This window comes from Epinephelus moara, chromosome 10 (assembly GCF_006386435.1).
Source record: "Epinephelus moara isolate mb chromosome 10, YSFRI_EMoa_1.0, whole genome shotgun sequence".
Lineage (NCBI taxonomy): Eukaryota > Metazoa > Chordata > Actinopteri > Perciformes > Serranidae > Epinephelus > Epinephelus moara.
Genome location: NC_065515.1, coordinates 27,042,773 through 27,060,905, shown reverse-complemented (window position 1 = coordinate 27,060,905; position 18,133 = coordinate 27,042,773). Strand labels below are relative to the sequence as shown.

At 41.8% G+C, this 18,133-nt stretch overlaps 1 protein-coding gene across 2 annotated transcripts in view; it reads right to left on the bottom strand.

Annotated features, from left to right (window-relative positions):
- Positions 1-1,573: 1,573 nt before the first annotated feature.
- syde2 (synapse defective 1, Rho GTPase, homolog 2 (C. elegans)) overlaps positions 1,574-18,133 on the bottom strand; it is a 60,010-nt gene continuing 43,450 nt past the window's right edge. For both annotated transcript variants that reach the window (XM_050054277.1, XM_050054278.1), the window contains exons 6-8: positions 11,318-11,499; positions 10,296-10,527; positions 1,574-6,121 (exon numbers count right to left, since the gene is read on the bottom strand). In XM_050054277.1, the coding sequence (XP_049910234.1) occupies positions 5,418-6,121; positions 10,296-10,527; positions 11,318-11,499 (1,118 nt within the window). In that variant the 3' untranslated portion in view covers positions 1,574-5,417. The remainder of the gene's footprint in view (positions 6,122-10,295; positions 10,528-11,317; positions 11,500-18,133) is intronic.

Sequence of the window (18,133 nt, the reverse complement as noted above, 5' to 3'; positions counted from 1 at the left end):
AGAAGTTTGGTTCACTCCGACAGATATCAAGTGGCGACCTTGACTATCCAAACAGGCTCCGCTGTTATTATGTCTACCTCTGTCTTCATATGGGATTTCACTCTTGCTTTTATTGGGACTGAGAGACCTGCTTTGCAAGTCCAACATGGATGAAGTACTTTTAAGAGGCACCTGAGTCTGAGTCCTTTTTCCAGATGTTTGACAATGGAATTTAAAATGCTAGAGATAAATATTACACATTGAATGACTCATTTTTTATTGTGAAAAGACCTAAACTTAACTTGAGACCAACAGGAACATTTTTCTCTGCGTTTAAAATTATATACATTTCTAAACTGTCACTTAAATATTTGGCTCCATCGCCACAAAATTCCAGTCTGACTGTTTATGAGGGTTTATTGCAGGTAGATGAGTTTTTTCTCTCTTTCTCTCAGCAGGGATATAAAACAGTGCTCCAGGGTGCAGGCAGGTATGTGTACATTCTGTACCCTAGAGCTTTCTCATACCTGTTCAAGGCAGCCATAAAAACATGATATGAACCTACAGTAGTGACATCAAACAAGGCTTAAAACCATTTAGTGCTGAAAGGCCCGCGGCTGCTTTGACTTCTCATGCTAGGTGCCAGAGATACGTATCACCTCAGCTGGAGCCGCTTGGGCGCAGTTTTCACGGTGCTGAGTTAAGATCTCATTTTGGAAAATTACCTTAAAATGACGTTTAACTGTTTCAGCAAACTGCTTTTGGAGTCTACCTGTGACACACAGTAGTCTAAGTTTAGTTAATTGTACATATCTGACAAGCGTTCGTGGTAATGTTGGTTTTTTTGGAGCCGCAGTGAAAGTGCAGACTTCCAGCAGTGGATTTTACTGGACGGTTAAATGCAGCTGCATCCTGGGAATGTCCCTGAAGCTGGAAGTTGTTCTGGGAGATTCCCACAAGCCAACAAGGGCAATTCCCCGACTTATTTATCTGTTCTCTGCCGAGGCTGGGTTACAGTGCTCCCACAGCAAAGAGATGGATCTAAAGAAAAGAAACACAGAGTCCAGTTTCCTTAAGTTAAGGTCATCTTTTCCCGATGGTTTTCAACAAAACAAAGACGGTGTTTATGGTTTGGGAAAGTGCGGCTGCAGTGTCAAGTCATCTCAACAAGAGTGATATGATTTCTGGGCCCCATGCAGAATACCAACCGTGAGCAGTTTTTTATGAATGAATTCCAGGCTTGTCTGTGTGTGTAGGAGTGAGAGGATGTTAACTTTGCACTAAAAACAGACTATTCTGACTGCAGGGAAAGATATTTTGGCATTTTCTAGAGCAGAAATATTTTTTCTTTGTTTGGACAGCTGCATAATCAGATCTGCAAAATCCTGTACTAGTGTTTGTGAAGCTCTGGCTCAAGTAGTTTTAATGAGCATTTAATTCTGGTCATTCAAGGTGGTACTGCAAATTAAACCTTGTGGAAAATTACCTATTAATGTCGTAAAAATGTGTCTGAGATGAAAGCTCAATTACATCTTTGGCAGATAAAGTGATGGACTCTGTATGTTTGCCAAAAAAAAGACTCACAGTCCACATGTGAATGTAAAATAATATACTTTATTATGACCATACATCTCTCAGGATCAATACAAAGCACTTTTTGTTTTGTTTAGTGATGTTTTCCATGTGATATTTTCTCTCCAAAGGACAAAGAGGACAAGACAGAAAGATTAATCTCTCTAAGATGTAACACAGAAAAATGATGCAGGTGTTTGCTGATATATTCTGTTAAAAAAAGGGAGAGCAAATTACGAAAAAAAAGTGTACTGTATTTCTTTGAGCATCACTCAGAGGGCTTCCTCATAAAACATCCCAGTCAAACTCCATCTTTGAAGTGTTTGTAGGCAGAAATCAGCAGCTGAAGAATTTCCAATTTAAAAATATAATCTAAGTGATGCTCTCCATGTTGGTTTCTTTAATGTAAATGAGGCCCTGGTTGTTTTTGTGTTGCCCGGGCAGACAGATGGTTTGAAAGGAACCCTGCTGAAACTCACTTTCACCACACCCACTCAGAGTGACAGCAGCAGCCACAGCTTCACCACCATGAAGCAGCAGGACTGTGACAGATAGCATGCTTGAGGGTGGGATGTGCAACAAAAGAGAAAAATAAAAAGGAAAAATATATAAATAAAAATGCAAACACTACATCAATTGTGCATCTTCAAGCCTATTCTAATATCTGTCTCTTAAAACAAATGTTAAATTCTGGAGTTTTACAGCTGAAACTGTCTCGTGAAATGATCATATTTTTTTCCATTTGTTTTAAGACGATGTTTTTAGAACAAGACTGTAAATGCCAATTTGAGATGCAAATGTTTGGTAGCTGAAATAAATGGCCATATTCCAGGATAATGGTGAGTACACTGTATATTTATAGAGAAAACATACAATTTGGAAGTGTCCCGAAGCAAATCACTGTCTGCCTTTCAGTCCTCTGAAGAAAAGCTTGACCAGTGCAGTCATCCGTCTATTGGAGGAACAGGGTGACGAACAAACGAGCATACATTACAAAATAAGTCTTTTTACACATAAATAGTAAATACAAAGGCAGATGAGAAAGAGCCTTGTTTATGTCAGTAAAGCTTTTGACCATGCAACGTTCAGTACCTTAAAAAAAAAATCAAAATCAAAACACCAATAATCATGAACACAGCTTAGTCCACCAGAGACACAAAACAATATCAAATATATATACACAATACAATAAAAATAACAATATCACTTTTTCTGCAAGAGCACGATTTTATCATATATTTTACAGCTAACGTTGTACCATTAGTCCAGCACATTAAGATGTGTACAGGTAGCTTGAAGGAGGGGGGAAAGCGACTATTGCTACAACACTACGAGGTCATCAGAAGTATTTAAATACGCCATTGAAATAGAAGCTGTAAAAATAATATACTCCGAATACATTTATATAATTATATACATATACATATAGGTTAAATACTGATCATTCTGAATCCCTGGATTGCTGAAAACGTCCTTTGTCGATTTAGGCAGCTAGCTAAGTCGTACTAACTGAAGCCCTCCGCTAACAGTTTCCACTGCTGCTCCAAAAATTGTGCTTCACATTTACGCTTTGTCTGTTTCACGGTTTTGCCAAGAAGCTGCGAGAAGCAGGAAGGTGACTGGTTGGTGGTATTTGACGTAATAGCTCAACATCTTGAGAAATTTGCTTGTTTGAGTTTTTTGCAGAGGAAGAAGATTGATAGCACTCTCACTCTAATGTTAGCATGGCATAACGACTGTACATCAGCACAGGTTAAACTAACAACATGTAATGTGTTAATTGGTGAGTTTTAGATTGTAAGTTGTTTCTTCTTCTTCTTCTTCTTCTTCTTTTTGTCTTTTAACGGTGGTTGGCAACCAGCGTATTAGGTGCATTACCGCCACTTGTAAGTTGTTTGTTTTGCTATGGACACCCAATTCTGCTAATGTGATGGATCCTGGAAGTCATTAAAATGAGAAACTTTCTCGAAATAATGATTTAATAGGCTATTTCAGAATGAAAAACAATATGGCCGCTATTTTGAGAAAGCTTATTATTTTAAGATAAGTTATTATGTCAAGAAAATTATTTTCATAAATTTTTTTCTTATGTTGCAATTCTACATCGTTATTTTGAGGTTTTTTAGTCACATTGGCAGAAATGGGCTTCCAGATTATCTCCCTGCTTCCAGTCTTTACGCTAAGCTAAGCTAAGCTAAGCTAAGCTAAGCTAAGCTAAGATAATGATCTTCTAGCTCTAGCTTAATATTTAGCAAATTAACATGAGTGTGGTATCAATCTTCTCATCTAACACTTGGCAAGAAAATGAATAACCACGTTCCCCAAAATGTTGGACCATACCAAGCCTAAAGTGAATATGATGCCACATGAAACACACTGTCTCTGTTTTTACTTGCCTGCTTAAGTTCAAATACATCTTTACTGTACAGCTTTCTGTGAACAGAGATAAGAGTGTTATTATCCAATTCTGACAGGTGTACGCATGCCTGTACATGGGTGTCTATGAACATCTCACACAATGCGGAACGTAAAATAAATTTCAAGCCATATTCTTTCATATTTATCTTTAAGAGGAGGTTTCAGTGGCGGCTGTTTCTCAACTCTCGACTCAGTCCACAGTCCATATTATTTACTGCATGAACTATAATGACAATCTAAACTACTGCCTGCCTCATAAGTGCATTATTGTTGTACAACATTTAGTGTTTCATACCTCAATAGAAAAGCTCTCTGCTGCCTTAAAAAAAAGGAAATCCACCCTCAAACAGAATGTACTCTGGTTCTCCTGTGATCTTGGTTTGTATTACTAAACACTGTGTTTACATGCTCAAAAATATACGGTAGGAGCTAGAAACTACTAGAATTCAGAAACAAATCCCAGAGTTTTCCCCTTAAGAATTAGAGACCAATGTTCTGGACAATAACAGTGAGGTTCAAGAAAATACTGGAACATAGTTCTTTCACTGCCAAAGTGATAGAGGGCCTGGCTCGACTGTAAAACCGACATGATTTTGTTTTCTATGATTACTTTTTATTAATGTAATTACCTAATTACATATTTTTGTTGGAAACCAATTCTTAATTGAAAGGCCTAATGCATCCCAGATTTTTTCCTACCACTGCATAGATGTGGAAGTGTCTAGTGTCCAAATGCTGCTTCAGAAACCTGCCAAAAAATTCTTATGGTGAGCACTGGGATGTCTTGGTAAGAAAATGGTCAATTTTAAAGAGTCTATCTGTAACTTTTCTCTACAAATGTTGGCGTCAGTATCACTGCTTAAAAGCTTGCATGCATAAAGCTCCATAGTACCAAGGGTGGATTCATACCTGCTAAAAAACACGATACACTGCAGCCTTTGTCAACGTAAAACCAGCTCTTCATGACATCATAAAGGTTATCCTATTGGTTGTCAACACTGTATCAAGATCACAGGAGGGAATGCATTTCATTTCAGGGTGGATTCTCCTCTTGACGTACCACCTTCACACAATTAAGGCACCTTTTAAACCCCTGAGGGGTCAATGGGTTCTTCTAATAAGAAGAGAAGCAACAATAACAACATGGAACACAGAACCGGACTGAGACAAACCAACAACATGAAGTAAGACAGTCGACAAAATAAAAGCAAAAATAAAAACATTACGGAATGTCTATGGGTAAGGTACAAATGCCAGAAGTGCCCCGTTGCTTTTCTTCTCATCTCGTCCTTTTTACAGCAGCACCGCACCAACAATACAGGGTCTCCATGGAAACACTGTGGCTGTATCCTGAAGCACCTTGATCGGTAAAGAAGGTCTTCTCCCAACCCTATTAGGCTTTATGAGTGTGTGATTGGATGTGTGTGTGTGTGTCACTGTCGCAAGAGTCAGTATCCGACGTTGAGCTTGTTCTTGTTGAGCTCTCTCTCCAGATTTCCTATCAGAGTGTCGATGCTCTCCTGCAGGTCTCTCAGGTTGACCCTGTTGCTCAGCACGGGGCTGATATCCTGGATCTTCATGTAAGCCTGGTAGGTGTGCTCTTTGGGCAGGCGAGGGGGCAGGATGTGGTCGCACACCCTCTCCTCCTCCTTGTCCTCTAATGGCTGCCCATTGCCTGAACTATCACTCTCTTCTTGCTTCTCCTCCTCCTCTTCCTCCTTTTTGTCCTCCTTCACCACCTCCTCTCTCTGAGGTTGCTCCTGCTCAACAGGATCAGACGCGGGGCTTGTGACCATCTGCCCTTTATCTTCCTCTGCATCCTCAGGCTTCTCCTGAGTCTCCTCAGCTGCCTCCGTGTCCTCAGAGGGCACATCATCATAGTCCGCCTCCTCTTTGCTGGGAGGCAACAGGATGTCACAAGGGAAGTAGCTCTCGCCGCAGCCGCTCCAGTCACCAGCATAGCGGTTGCTGGGGCTGTCCAAACGTCCTGGCTTGGGCCGCAGAACACCCGCCATCTCGGCTTCAGAGAGGTTCAGGACCTGGGGACGCTCTTTTTTCCGCCGTAGGGGAGGAGCTGACAGCAGGTCAGATGAGGCTGGAGCCACAGAAGCTGTATGGGGCTGGGAGGAGGATCGGCCATGTGGGTCCACAACTGGAGGAGCAGACAGGAAGAGAGACAATCAGGAGTTAGTCAGGTGTATAGGAGCCATCTGGACTAATATAAATAAATAAATGATTCGACATTTTGGGAAATATGCTTATTTCTTGTCTTGCAACTTGTGATTTGTGAAGATCATGTGTTTGAATATTATTCTGTGCAGTAATTATGCTGCTACAGCCAGCAGCAGGTTAGCTTAGCTTAGCATAAAGACTGGAAAAAAGGACACAGGTAGAGGTGAGTTAAGTGGATTTTTTTTAATATTGGAAAGAATATTTCCCAAAATGATGAAGTATTTGTTTAAAGGGTTAGTTCACTCAAATTACAAAAGAAAAAAACAACAACAAATATTTCTATTTATTCTTATCTATTTATTTATTACAGCTGTAAAATTATTCATTTTTAGTACAAACGCAATTAATCACATTTTTTATCGCTGGTAACGCCATATTAAATGGCGAAGCAATTCTCACCAGATTATTTTCATTGGGAATCACATGAATACGAATAAATTTACTTTATGATCTTTACTTTCAGATTAATTTCTTTCAAATCAGTGCTGCTACAACACTGATCGAAAAGACAAAATAGCAGCAGGCAAGCAACTCTCTGGGACCCCCATACTGAAGACCCATTTTTGTCTTTTTTGGGGGGAGCAGGGGATCATTTCGGGGAGATAGCACGTCAACAGTATTTCCTACATAGATGTAGTATATCACCTGAAAGCTGGAAACTTGAGGACTGATCTATTTGAGATGCAGTTCAGCACTGTGTCTTGTTTTTCTGGTCATACATCTGTAATAAAATTGTATGCAAACAAGTGCATAGTTTGTGCCCAAAACTGTATGGGACTAACATAAAGTGGGCATGTCTGTAAAGGACAGATCTGTGGGTACCCACAGAACCCATTTTCATTCTGAGATCTTGACGTGAGAGGTCAAGGGACCTCTGTGAAAACGGCCATACTGTTTGTCCCTCAAAATTTTTTGTCTTAACTTTGAAGCGTTCTTCTAGCCTCATATGATACCAGTATCATTGCTCTAGCTTTAAAACTCAGCCATCTTTAGCCTCTGACAGACAATTTGCCCAAGTTTTCAGGTATCTGTCACCACCCTAATTTTCATAGTGACAATTTTTCTGGTTAATGAGTAGTTCCAGTGAAAACCATGGAAAGTCACACAGGAATCTCAAAACATAGGCACAAAAACTAACACTATATGCAGAGCAAGATATCACAAGGCACAAGTGACAATTTTTTTTTTTTTGTAATTTGTGTGAACTGACCTTTTACGTGTTACAAGTCGCCCCCTTTGGTGACTTCATGGTCAAACTAACATTTAAAGGCATGCTTTGAAAACAAAAAGCCTTTTTCTGATAACAAAATTGAGCTCACAGCCCTGATTAATGACACACGCCCCACCAAATACAATCTGAACATGCCATGCTGTGCTCAAAGTCAGACAAACACATGCTGAAGTCACACCACCACACTCTGTGCCTTCGATGCCATCCTTCTGTACTATTTGTTATCAACTGTTGACTGAACCACACTTAAAAATTAACTAAACTGAAACCCTGTTTGCACATTATGAAAGAATATCTGACTGTGCCACCAAAAAAGGAACAGCGAGCACTCCAACACAACCAGCACAGTCCGGTTACCTGTCTGTCTTTATCTGTGTGTACCTACACTTGTTGACACCGCTAGCTCTCCCTTACTGGATTGAAAGGGAGCAAAAAAAACAAAAGGTGTTAAAAGCTATGGCTGTAAGTCACGTACAACAGGTTAAAGGTTTCAAATATTATCTTTACCCCCCCCCCAAAAAAAGAAGATGACTTATGTTTACTCCATTTCATTTATCAGGATTGGCAGTTGCTGATGCAGTACTTAGGTGCAGCGGTTGCACGCCTTGCAACTCTCCTGAGGCTAAAGACTCAAGCAATTATCACCTAAAACAAACAGAAATTATGCTCCTTTAAGAGACAACGTGTTATTTAATTTCAGACATGATTCACTGATGACGGGATTAGAGTCATTAGCCGTCAGCAGAGAAAATGAAGGCAGGAATCAGACAAAAATACTGCTCCTCGTGTTACAGTCGGCAAAATTGACTTTGCTTTGTGCTGATTTTCTTCTTTATCCCTGCAGACAAGCTGAGTAACAAACAGTGCACACACGCTACACGCACAGACATCCTCCTCTTCTGTCTAATCAAATTTGCTCACGCTTACAGTTGATAATAATTCAAACCAAACACAGCCTCTTCAACACACATATGCTCTCTCTCATTACACTACTTGGAAATAGCATCGCTAGTATCTGATGCACTTGTCCAAAGACATGCACACTTGAGCAACAATGTTGTGTGAGAGAGGCGTGAAGATGCGGCTGAAAATATCCCATAATGGTTGTGAAATTTTAGGGTGAAGCTTCAGGGGCTGAGGGCTAAGGTTAAGCCTGGAATGTCGTTAATTATAGTCCAGGCGCGTTACGCTCTGAGCCGGGGAACAGGACAGAATGGAGATGTCACTGAGGGCGTAAACAAAGGCTTGAAACTGGACTGAGGGCTTCGTCAAGGTTATTACAGGTCATTATAGGCACTAGCTGGGTGACATCAGCTGCAGACAGGAGCGCAGAACAAGTGCAGGCTGCTACTGACGAAACCACTTGACCCCATCTCCCTCCCTAATTATCTGCAAGTATGCTCTGTCCTCTGAGAGAAAAATGTCTTTGCACTTTTTTGTTTAACTTTTGAAATTCCCCTTGTACTTCACCCAGCTACCTGCAATTATGGGATTCGCAAATGCTGACTTATTTACTTGCTGCTTCCCTCCGTGTCTGCTTCTGTTAAGGAGGGTGGAGGATGCTCGACTTCAGCAGTTCACACAGACTTGGTCCAACGTGGGACTTTGAGGACGCAGTTTAATTTAGAAGCCAGACCAGACACAGAGTCAGTTCTTCTTCAGACACCAATCAGCAGATCTGGTATAAGCTGCAGGTTACGAGGAGAGTTTTGAGGATTTGAATCTTTCGGGGATAAAGTCTGTCCGACGTGATGTTAGGAAGACTTTGAAAAGACTATTCAAAATACAGCATGCATGTGAATTTTGAAGAATGTGTGCCTGGAGACACATTGACATAATGAGACAAAGTTAAAAGAAAATCACAGCACTCTCAAAAATAGCTTACTTTCAATTAAGATACAGTAAGCAGGCTTAGATTGATGACCGTGCAGATTTAAAATTGGATTTAAATGTTTTTTTAACAGCCTCATCACCTCAATGTTTATAAAAAAATGCTTTTTCAGCTGAGGAAAGAACAGGCAAACTGCCAGCTAGTAATAAGGTTATGTCCTTTAATAGCAGTAATGGATTTTCTCACAGCCTTATCTTTTCAACCTGCGTGTAGGCAAAGAGCACTTGGCAATTTTGTAATGTTTGTTTAATTTTTCACAGCAGCTGAGACTTGAACTGCACCACAGCAGCCACTGAATGGCTCACACATTGATTAGAGACGCGGTGAACACAAGGTTTAAAAAATGAAACGCCTAAGGTTAAGAAATATCAAATTAGTCCCTGTGACCAATACGAATTTTCCCCCGCCTGCAGCTCTTTTTCATCATTCCCAACTGCCTCCTGAATAATCTTTGGGTCCCTTCATATCTCACACTGAGCAGACAGCTGCAGCTGGCACAGAGCAGCTGTGCAGGCAGACAGATGACCTGTGTGTGAGGGAGGCTGGTACTGGGTATCTGTCCTTGGTTGGTGATTTATCTTAAGACAGGGCGCCACGCCTCAAAAGTTTGGTTCACATTGGGGCTTACTGGCTTGGCTCTGATTGGCTTAGCCTGCTGTGATGAAGCCCTGTGTGGAGAGTTTCATCTCTGAGGAGCCAACAGATGGTGGCCAATGGCTATCAGCTGTGCTTGTGCCAATGGTGGATAACCTCAGGGATCAAAGCAGCCCAGCTCCTTAACAGCCCTTTGTGGAGCTGAACCGCAGAGTTGGCACTGATTTGTACAAGACCCTCAAGCAAGCAGGCCGAGAGGCTGGTATAGACTTACAGACATACGTGATCTGATTATAAAAAAGAATGTTTCAAAAACAATTACATGGTAGAACTGTCTTTCCGTACTGTCTTAAAGCTAACATTTATTCTCTAATTCACCTGGCCAGAGCTGCAGCAGGTAGTGCAGGACTTCGATGTGTTTTTTGAAGTGCAGCGCGCTGGCCAGCTCCTCGGAGTCGATGAAGACTCGGTTGGTGTGGCAGGACGCGTCCTGACGCTGGCTGAGCAGCACCGGGCCGAAACACACCGCCAGGTTCTGACACGTCATCTTGTTCACTTCTTGGCAGGACGCTACCAGCTTTAGGTGGTCAAGAAGCTTCTGCAGTGTCATCTGATGCACACACACACACACACAAGCGGGCAAACACAGACAAATAAGACATGTTATTATTATGATTAGTAGTTGTAGTAGTACCACTGGTAGAAGCAGAACTACACTGCAAAATCTAGCTTATGATGCTATTTACAGCAGTAAACATCTACATTTCTGACAAGACATGGAGAAAATGTATGCCTCAAAGTGAGTCATCAGTACCAGCACATGGCTACACTGTAGCCCCAAATTACTGGCCATTGCCTCAAGAGACTGTCAAACCGACAGCTGATGTCTTCTGAGACTGCAGTCTCAGAAGACATCAGCTGTCGGTTTGACAACCACTAAGTAACAACAAATTGCAGTATGCTATGGTTGAGGTAGTTTACAAACAGTGTCATCATTACATAGTTTATCTTTGGTCACAAAGGGATTCTCAAAAATACTCTTTTAAGCTGTTTTTGTGTGTCATGAAAAAAATACATAGGCTGACATATTGGGTTGTTGCCTCAAAAATCCAGTATGACTCAGACTTTAGTTTTAATTTTGTATCCTTAATCAATAATCTGAAAACAGTTCAATGACGGTGAAAAGGTGTTGGAGAAAATTACAGCAGTATAGTCTTGCAGACTGAATGCCTCCACTAATATCCCACAATGTGAAAGCCTACGTAACAGCAGTAGCATCATCATCATGACCATCATCATCATCTATGCCACAATTATCCCTTTCAAAACCACTTCTGTGATACTATCCGAGCACTATGATGACACTGACAGCCAAATGAGGGATGCACAGCCTTACTCACCCTCTCCACATCTGGCAGGTTGTCCAGCAGGCTGACAGTGTGCTCCGAGTCGGCTTGGTCGTTTTCGCAGCCCGCCGCTCCTATCCGCAGAGGCCTCGTGGCCATGCACTCCAACACTGCCTCATACAGTTGCTTGGTGATGAGAGGGTAGGGCAGCTCTCGCAGGTAGTCCTTCAGTACTCCTGCAAAGTGGGAGAGAAAGCGAATAGAGCATCAGGACAGCTGCTGCAGCAAGATAGTGAGCAGATGTTATATTTGTCAAACGGGTTCTTTGCAGCATAGCTGAGGGTCATTCAGCTTTCCCACACTTGAATGGAGAACACAGGCGACTTTAATACCTGACAAATCACTAACAATATATCTTTATGAAGTGTTGTCATTGAGAAATAAAAAGCTTTTATTTTCCCTCTCTTTTAACCCGCTGAACCTGGCGCACTCTCTTGGCTGCAAATTGAGGTCCCATTGTTTCCGCGGGTGATCCTGTGCCGTCTGCTGAGATGCCTGATTGGAGTCGGGCATGACTCGGCAGCCAAAAAGTGTCGGGGCTGGTGTCTGTGACGGCGCGTTCACACCTGTGACTTCAGCCTCCTGCAGTTCAGACAAAAGCTACGGGAAAACATGAAACCCACGCTGTCTGTCTCGCCTAAGCCCCTGAAATATCGCTGGCATGTCTTTTCATCAAAGGCGAAGGGGGGGGGGGGGGGGGAGAGAATAAATACGGGAATAAGAAAGAGTCTTGGCAGTGTGACAGCTCTTTGTGGTGAGTGTCTGCTCTCTTTTCCCTCTGCATGAAGCTGGATCAGTTTTCAGAGGCGGCTGGGGGCTGTGTAATCAGCAATATTGGTAATGCTCCAAAGTCATACACACGAATGTCTATAAAGAGTAACACTATAATATAATTTTAGGAGATTTACAGATTACTGTCACTGCAATGATAATATTACATGCAAATAAAGAACGCTGTTGATAAAACCATTTAGAAATGCAAAAGACACACTTGCAGCTGTCTGAATTGCAACTTTAAGGTACGTTTGACGTCAAACAGAAAATAAGATACTATTGGTGTGATGCCTGTGAGCTAGTTCAAGCAGATAATTTGTTGAGCTACTGCTACACATCACATGTGAAATACTTAACTCAACATGTATCAGTGCACCTACACTGAATCCATATATGCATACTGCACCATTTATCCAGTGCACCCTTTGCAAGTAAAGGGAATATTTCAACCTGGAGCCCTGGGAAATATTTTTGTATCATGATGAAGCGGCAACATCCAAGGCTGAAAAATGAAGCCAACGCAGAAGTGCCAATAACTGCAGTTTCTCAAATGCCTCTAGAGGCTGGCTCCAAAAGTGAGTCAATCCCAATAGACCCCCATGTTAAAAGGCCCAGCTTTACAGCAGAAATAAATACATTTGGAGCCTGGAACAAAAACAGTTTTGGTCTCTATAGTGAAATAAACAGTGCCATACAGATTTTTTATGACTCACTCATTTAAATGTTATTAAGCCTGACAGGTTGGGTTTCGTCCACTGACAGTTAAGTCTATACTGCAGCAACTAGGGTAAGTAGCATTACCATGGTGTAACCCCAGATTCACAGTATAAAGCTGTAGCCATATGCTACTTATGGCTTTTTCTGTGTTTTTAGTTTTTGAAAATTTATTGTAATGTTTAAGTCACCTACAAAAGTTTTAAGCATGTTTTTCACTGGTGAAAATTAGCATTAGCATTAGTAGCTGTAAATGCAGTATGCCAACTAAGCTAGCAGCTAGCATTATCTCCACCATGTAATCAGTTCTTTCTCCAAAAAACAAGATGGCGATGGCCAAAATGCCAAGCTCAAGGCTTCAAAACAGGAGTTCACAAGCCAATTGGTGATACCATGGTGGCTACATCCATTATTTTTACAGTCTATGGTCATAAATAATGGGAACAACAATTTCTGAAATTGATCCAATGTTGAGAGACCACACTGCAGCCAGCAGCAAAACTAGTGCGATATAATCTTCAGGGTAGTAGAACAGCATCAACAACATATGTCAACTAAAGTTGCTTCTTTTTGCCACTGGCAGGCTCAGATTGTTATTAAGTGTCTAATAGAGAAACATTTTTCTTTACGTGTACTGTTTGTTATTGTATTTAACCAAGTGTCGCTAAAGGAGAAGTCTCGAGAGTTTAATTGTTGCAGGAAGACATTAACAAACAGATTGGATCAAGCGAAAGGTAAAATAAAAAGTTTTATTTCTTTGTAGGGTCCTCTCCATGTTGTCAGGCATTTACAATAACAATCTGAACCTGTTAGTGGCAAAAACAAGCACTTTTATTGAACACATATTGATGGTGCACTATTGCCCCAAAGATTACATTGCAGCCTGTTTCGTACCTACCAGCTGCAGGGATCTAGCTCTATACTGGACAAATCACTTGGACACATAAACATGAGAAAATGTGGTCCGGCTTGAAAAAGTGTCCTTTTGAGTGGTTTTGTTGGTGCTGCTGTAAACACCTGCTGCTGATGCTTGAGCTTACATTCCATACACAGGCTCACCTGCCAACAGCCAACGGCTTTGTTGAGGTACAGTCTAGTGCTACTACGGCTGCTGATTTTCCACAACTTTGTGTTTCTGTCACATCATTTATCAGCTGTTAGGCTGAAACATGTACTGTAAGCCAGAGAATAAAACACTTCCTGTTCTTGCTGTCTGCACCTATGAACTGTTGTTAGGCTTCCCCAAAGGTTTACTCTCCTGTGAGATGCCAGAGATTGCTGCTTTTCTACACCAAGCGCCTGTGCTAACATGTTTATCACATAATTTCTCGGCATTGTTCAGGTTTTGTTTGGTTGATGCTATCAGTGTGCTGTGATGCTGCAGAGGCTCATGGCTGTTTGATTGCTCTCTCGCAGATGAGCTTGTGGATGATATATTGGTGTCGGCCAGCTGCTCTGTATGCTTTCTCCTGTGTTTGTGTGCAATATCGGCATTGCTCAGAATTGGATTAAGTTCTTGTAGCGGCTGTGCTTATTTATGCAGTGGTGAGATATGAATATTCAGACTTTAGTGTAAAGTGTGTTAGGAGCTGAATGGGTTCTGTGCAGAGGGTTGCATTGTTTTGGGAGTGTTCTTATTGGCTCACTGCAAACGTAGATCTCTGTTAAGCACTGGAGAAATATTTAACTCAAACGTAGCTGATTTATTCTCACTTTTCTCTTCTTCTTATCAGTTACTTCTAAACAGCTATGTTTCTTTTCTATGATTTACAGCATACACTCAGCTGAGTTTACTGCTTTCTAAGCTTGCATCCACATACTGGGCATGTTGATGATGGTGATCTTCTGTTTAACAACATAACATAACATTTGATAAGATAATTGTCTGCCCCAAGCCATGAATAGTTGTTAGTTTAACCCAGGTAATGTAACCTAATATTAATCTGCTGTGTGGCTGACATGCCTTATCATTAATCATGTGAATTGCTGGGTGTAGACAGTGTTTGGGGAAGAAAGCAGGTGACAGAAAACTGTCAGTAGATAGAAAGAAAATCACTTTGCAACACCATTGTGTCACTATTTTGCCACATACATTGCTTATGGAGAGCACAACAGTATGCTGAGCTATACAGAAACACATGCCGACCACCATTCTGTTTGTAAAATTCCCGATGTAGTGTAGCAGATAATGATTTCTACACTGTGCTTGCAACACAATCCCTTGAGCTGTAAATAGGAGCTCCTACGTTATCACTTCCACATCACTGCACCCCGTCCCATACACCCGAGGTGTTTGCCTTTTTCCTTCTATTTACAGCAAACTGCAATAAGATTCACTGTAAATCCGCCGACATCCCTTTAGGCCCAGTGAGGGGAACGCAGGGCACAACTTAACACGCTCACTTTTTAATCCCAGTAAGTCCCGCTCTGCTCTTTACGGGAGCCAGAGAATTAAAGCATTGCAGTCTGTTCCTAACTGGCACTGTAGGTCCATCAACCCATTACACTAACAACGTGGACAAAATGTTTAAAATAAACCTTACATTTCTGTGTTTGCCTTTCCAACAAGGTACATGAGCATAAGCGCTTTGCAATATAGGATTAGAGAGTGAAAGAAGGATCTAAATTCAGTTCAGTGTTACACTTAAGTCTCAGATTAGCATTAGGTTGAGTATCTGCACAGTGGCATTCAATACAGACCAAAGCTCAACACCCACTGGCAGAATGATCTGCTCTAAAGTTAAAGTGCTACATTCACCATATTGTGTTTTACAATAAATTCAACAGGTAAAAATGATTGATCTTTTTATTTTATTTCATGGTATTTTCTTTGTGTGTTTTCTACAGCTGCACATTTTTGAGTATTTAGTTGTTTATGTATTTCATACACAAACTAGTCTAGGGACCAGCATTTCAAATGAGCTTAGACTATAAATGTATCGATATGAGGGATTTGACGTTTTGATGATTAGTCTGAGCTGTGAATCTGTCCCTAGAAAAATAATAAACACATCTTTCACCCAAAAAATGCTACTTTTCTATCTTTCTTTTGAAGCATCTCCGGGCGGCACGGTGGTGTGGTGGTTAGCACTCTCGCCTCACAGCAAGAGGGTTGTCGGTTCGATCCCGGGCGTGGGAGCCCTTCTGTGCAGAGTTTGCATGTTCTCCCCATGTCAGTGTAGGTTCTCTCCGGCACTCCGGCTTCCTCCCACAGTCCAAGGACATGCAGATTGGGGATTAGGTTAATTGATAACTCTAAATTGGCCGTAGGTGTGAATGTGAGCGTGAATGGTTGTCTGTCTCTATGTGTCAGCCCTGTGATAGTCTGGCGACCTGTCCAGGGTGTACCCTGCCTCTCACCCAATGTCAGCTGGCCGCGGCCCTCAAGAGGATGGAGCGGTTAGAAGATGAATGAATGAATGAAGCACCTCCACAACTCTTGCCTCTGAACTCGAGATTCAACACGTCTCAACACACACACACACACACAGAGAGAGAGAGAGAGAGAGAGAGATTGTGCATTCCTGAGGCAGGCAGGCAGTGGTGGCTGTGAAGAAAAACAACTCATACCCAAACAAGCACACTGGCGCACTTTGTCAGCCCTCCCACTTCAGGTAAACCAACACAATGACAGCTCTAAGTCAGCAGGGTCAGACTTTAACATGGCTTCAAGCAAACATGCACTGAAAACTTCATAAAATGTCTCTGCAACTGAACATGTCCCCTGCGTCCTCTGAGCCAGTGCAGCTGATCTACGGCTACATGTTATAGCCTATATTTGTTTTCTGATTCAGTTCAGTTATCACTTATCTTCATCACCTTAGGTATGAAATCTGGTATGAGAGGAATGTGATAAGGACTCATAAACACACAAGATACATTCTCTTTCTTTAACGCTACTCTAGACATGCTGATTTCCAAATCAGATTACACAGAAATGCTTTGTGAACATCCTCCGGCTTCCCGTTGTCAATCTTTGCTGAGACTTCGTTGAGATAATAATAATCTGCTTGTTTCATCGCAGCAAAAACACACTGCCTGGAAGCAAAATGAGCTGTGTGTTTTCACCCTTATCTCTGCAAAGCAAATTTTTTTTGTTAAGCAAGTGGGCAAATAAAATGCAGAGAGGCACCACTCGATTTGTTTTTTTTTTTTGCTTAAAATGGAAACTCAAGCATGTTGGACTCTCTGACCTTCGTTGTGCTGTGAAGCGGATCATCTAGACACAACAACAGCAAGACTGTTTAACGTTAGCACCGCTTGATGAAACAAAATGTTCTCTTCATGCCTCACGTGCAATATATGACAGCTTAACACACGTTTAGCCTCTGTCTATATCAATAATGTAAAAATACACCAGCTACTCAAACCTCATTCACATGTGCTTGTGTTTGTCTGAAGTGAGGAGAATACAGCCATTCAGGTAAATCATTAGCCTGCTATGAGTCAGTGCCAGTGTTTACTTTTGTGTGTTAGCCCCTGTTGGTGCCTGATTCACACACACACACACACACACACACACACACACACACACACACACAAACACAGATACACGCAAGGTCATGGGCTCAGGGGTGAACAGGTGTGCTTCCCCTGCAGGTGCTTCACTTTCCTTCACAGCCAAGCTGACAACAAGCACACACTGAGTGTCTGTTCTCTCACATTTAAATGGTTGAGGTTTGGCTCTTCACCAGCGGAGATATGAAGTACACATGCATATATCTCCAACCACACGTATGGCTGATTAAGACTGAACAGCACAATGAGTTTTGCAGTAAAAGCAGAATAAAATAAACCCTTGAGGGGATCCTTCAAAACACGCAATTAAACCTACAGATGACAGCAGCTGAATGTATTTTGTTGTGAATGTGTTCTTTTTCTAATCAATTCAGACTTTCAATGTTCCAAATGTGCCACCAAACACTACAAGGCACACAATGCACTGGGGCACGGCTCTACCTTTGACCTCTTGTTCAAACAAAGCGGAAGGTCACTCCTCTTGTCAGTGCTGCAGTCAACGCCTCACCCGGAGAACAAATGGGGGTTTGTTCTCCGTCCTGCCCCCTCCCTGCTGTCCTGCACGCCCCCACAGCACTAGGGGGGGCCAGAGGAGATTGTGTGTGCTGTGCCTTGTCCAGTGGCACGGTAAAGTTTTACACTGTGGTGCTGCCTCAACTTTTCCATAGCCCCAAAATCACCAAATAACCAAACCCCATTCCTAACTGGAAACAGTGGTGCTCTCATGCAGCATTCATCAGAAATATGACTTTATGGTTCCCAGTCCCCAGTTTAAGGAATATTCTGACATCCACACAGGCCTGC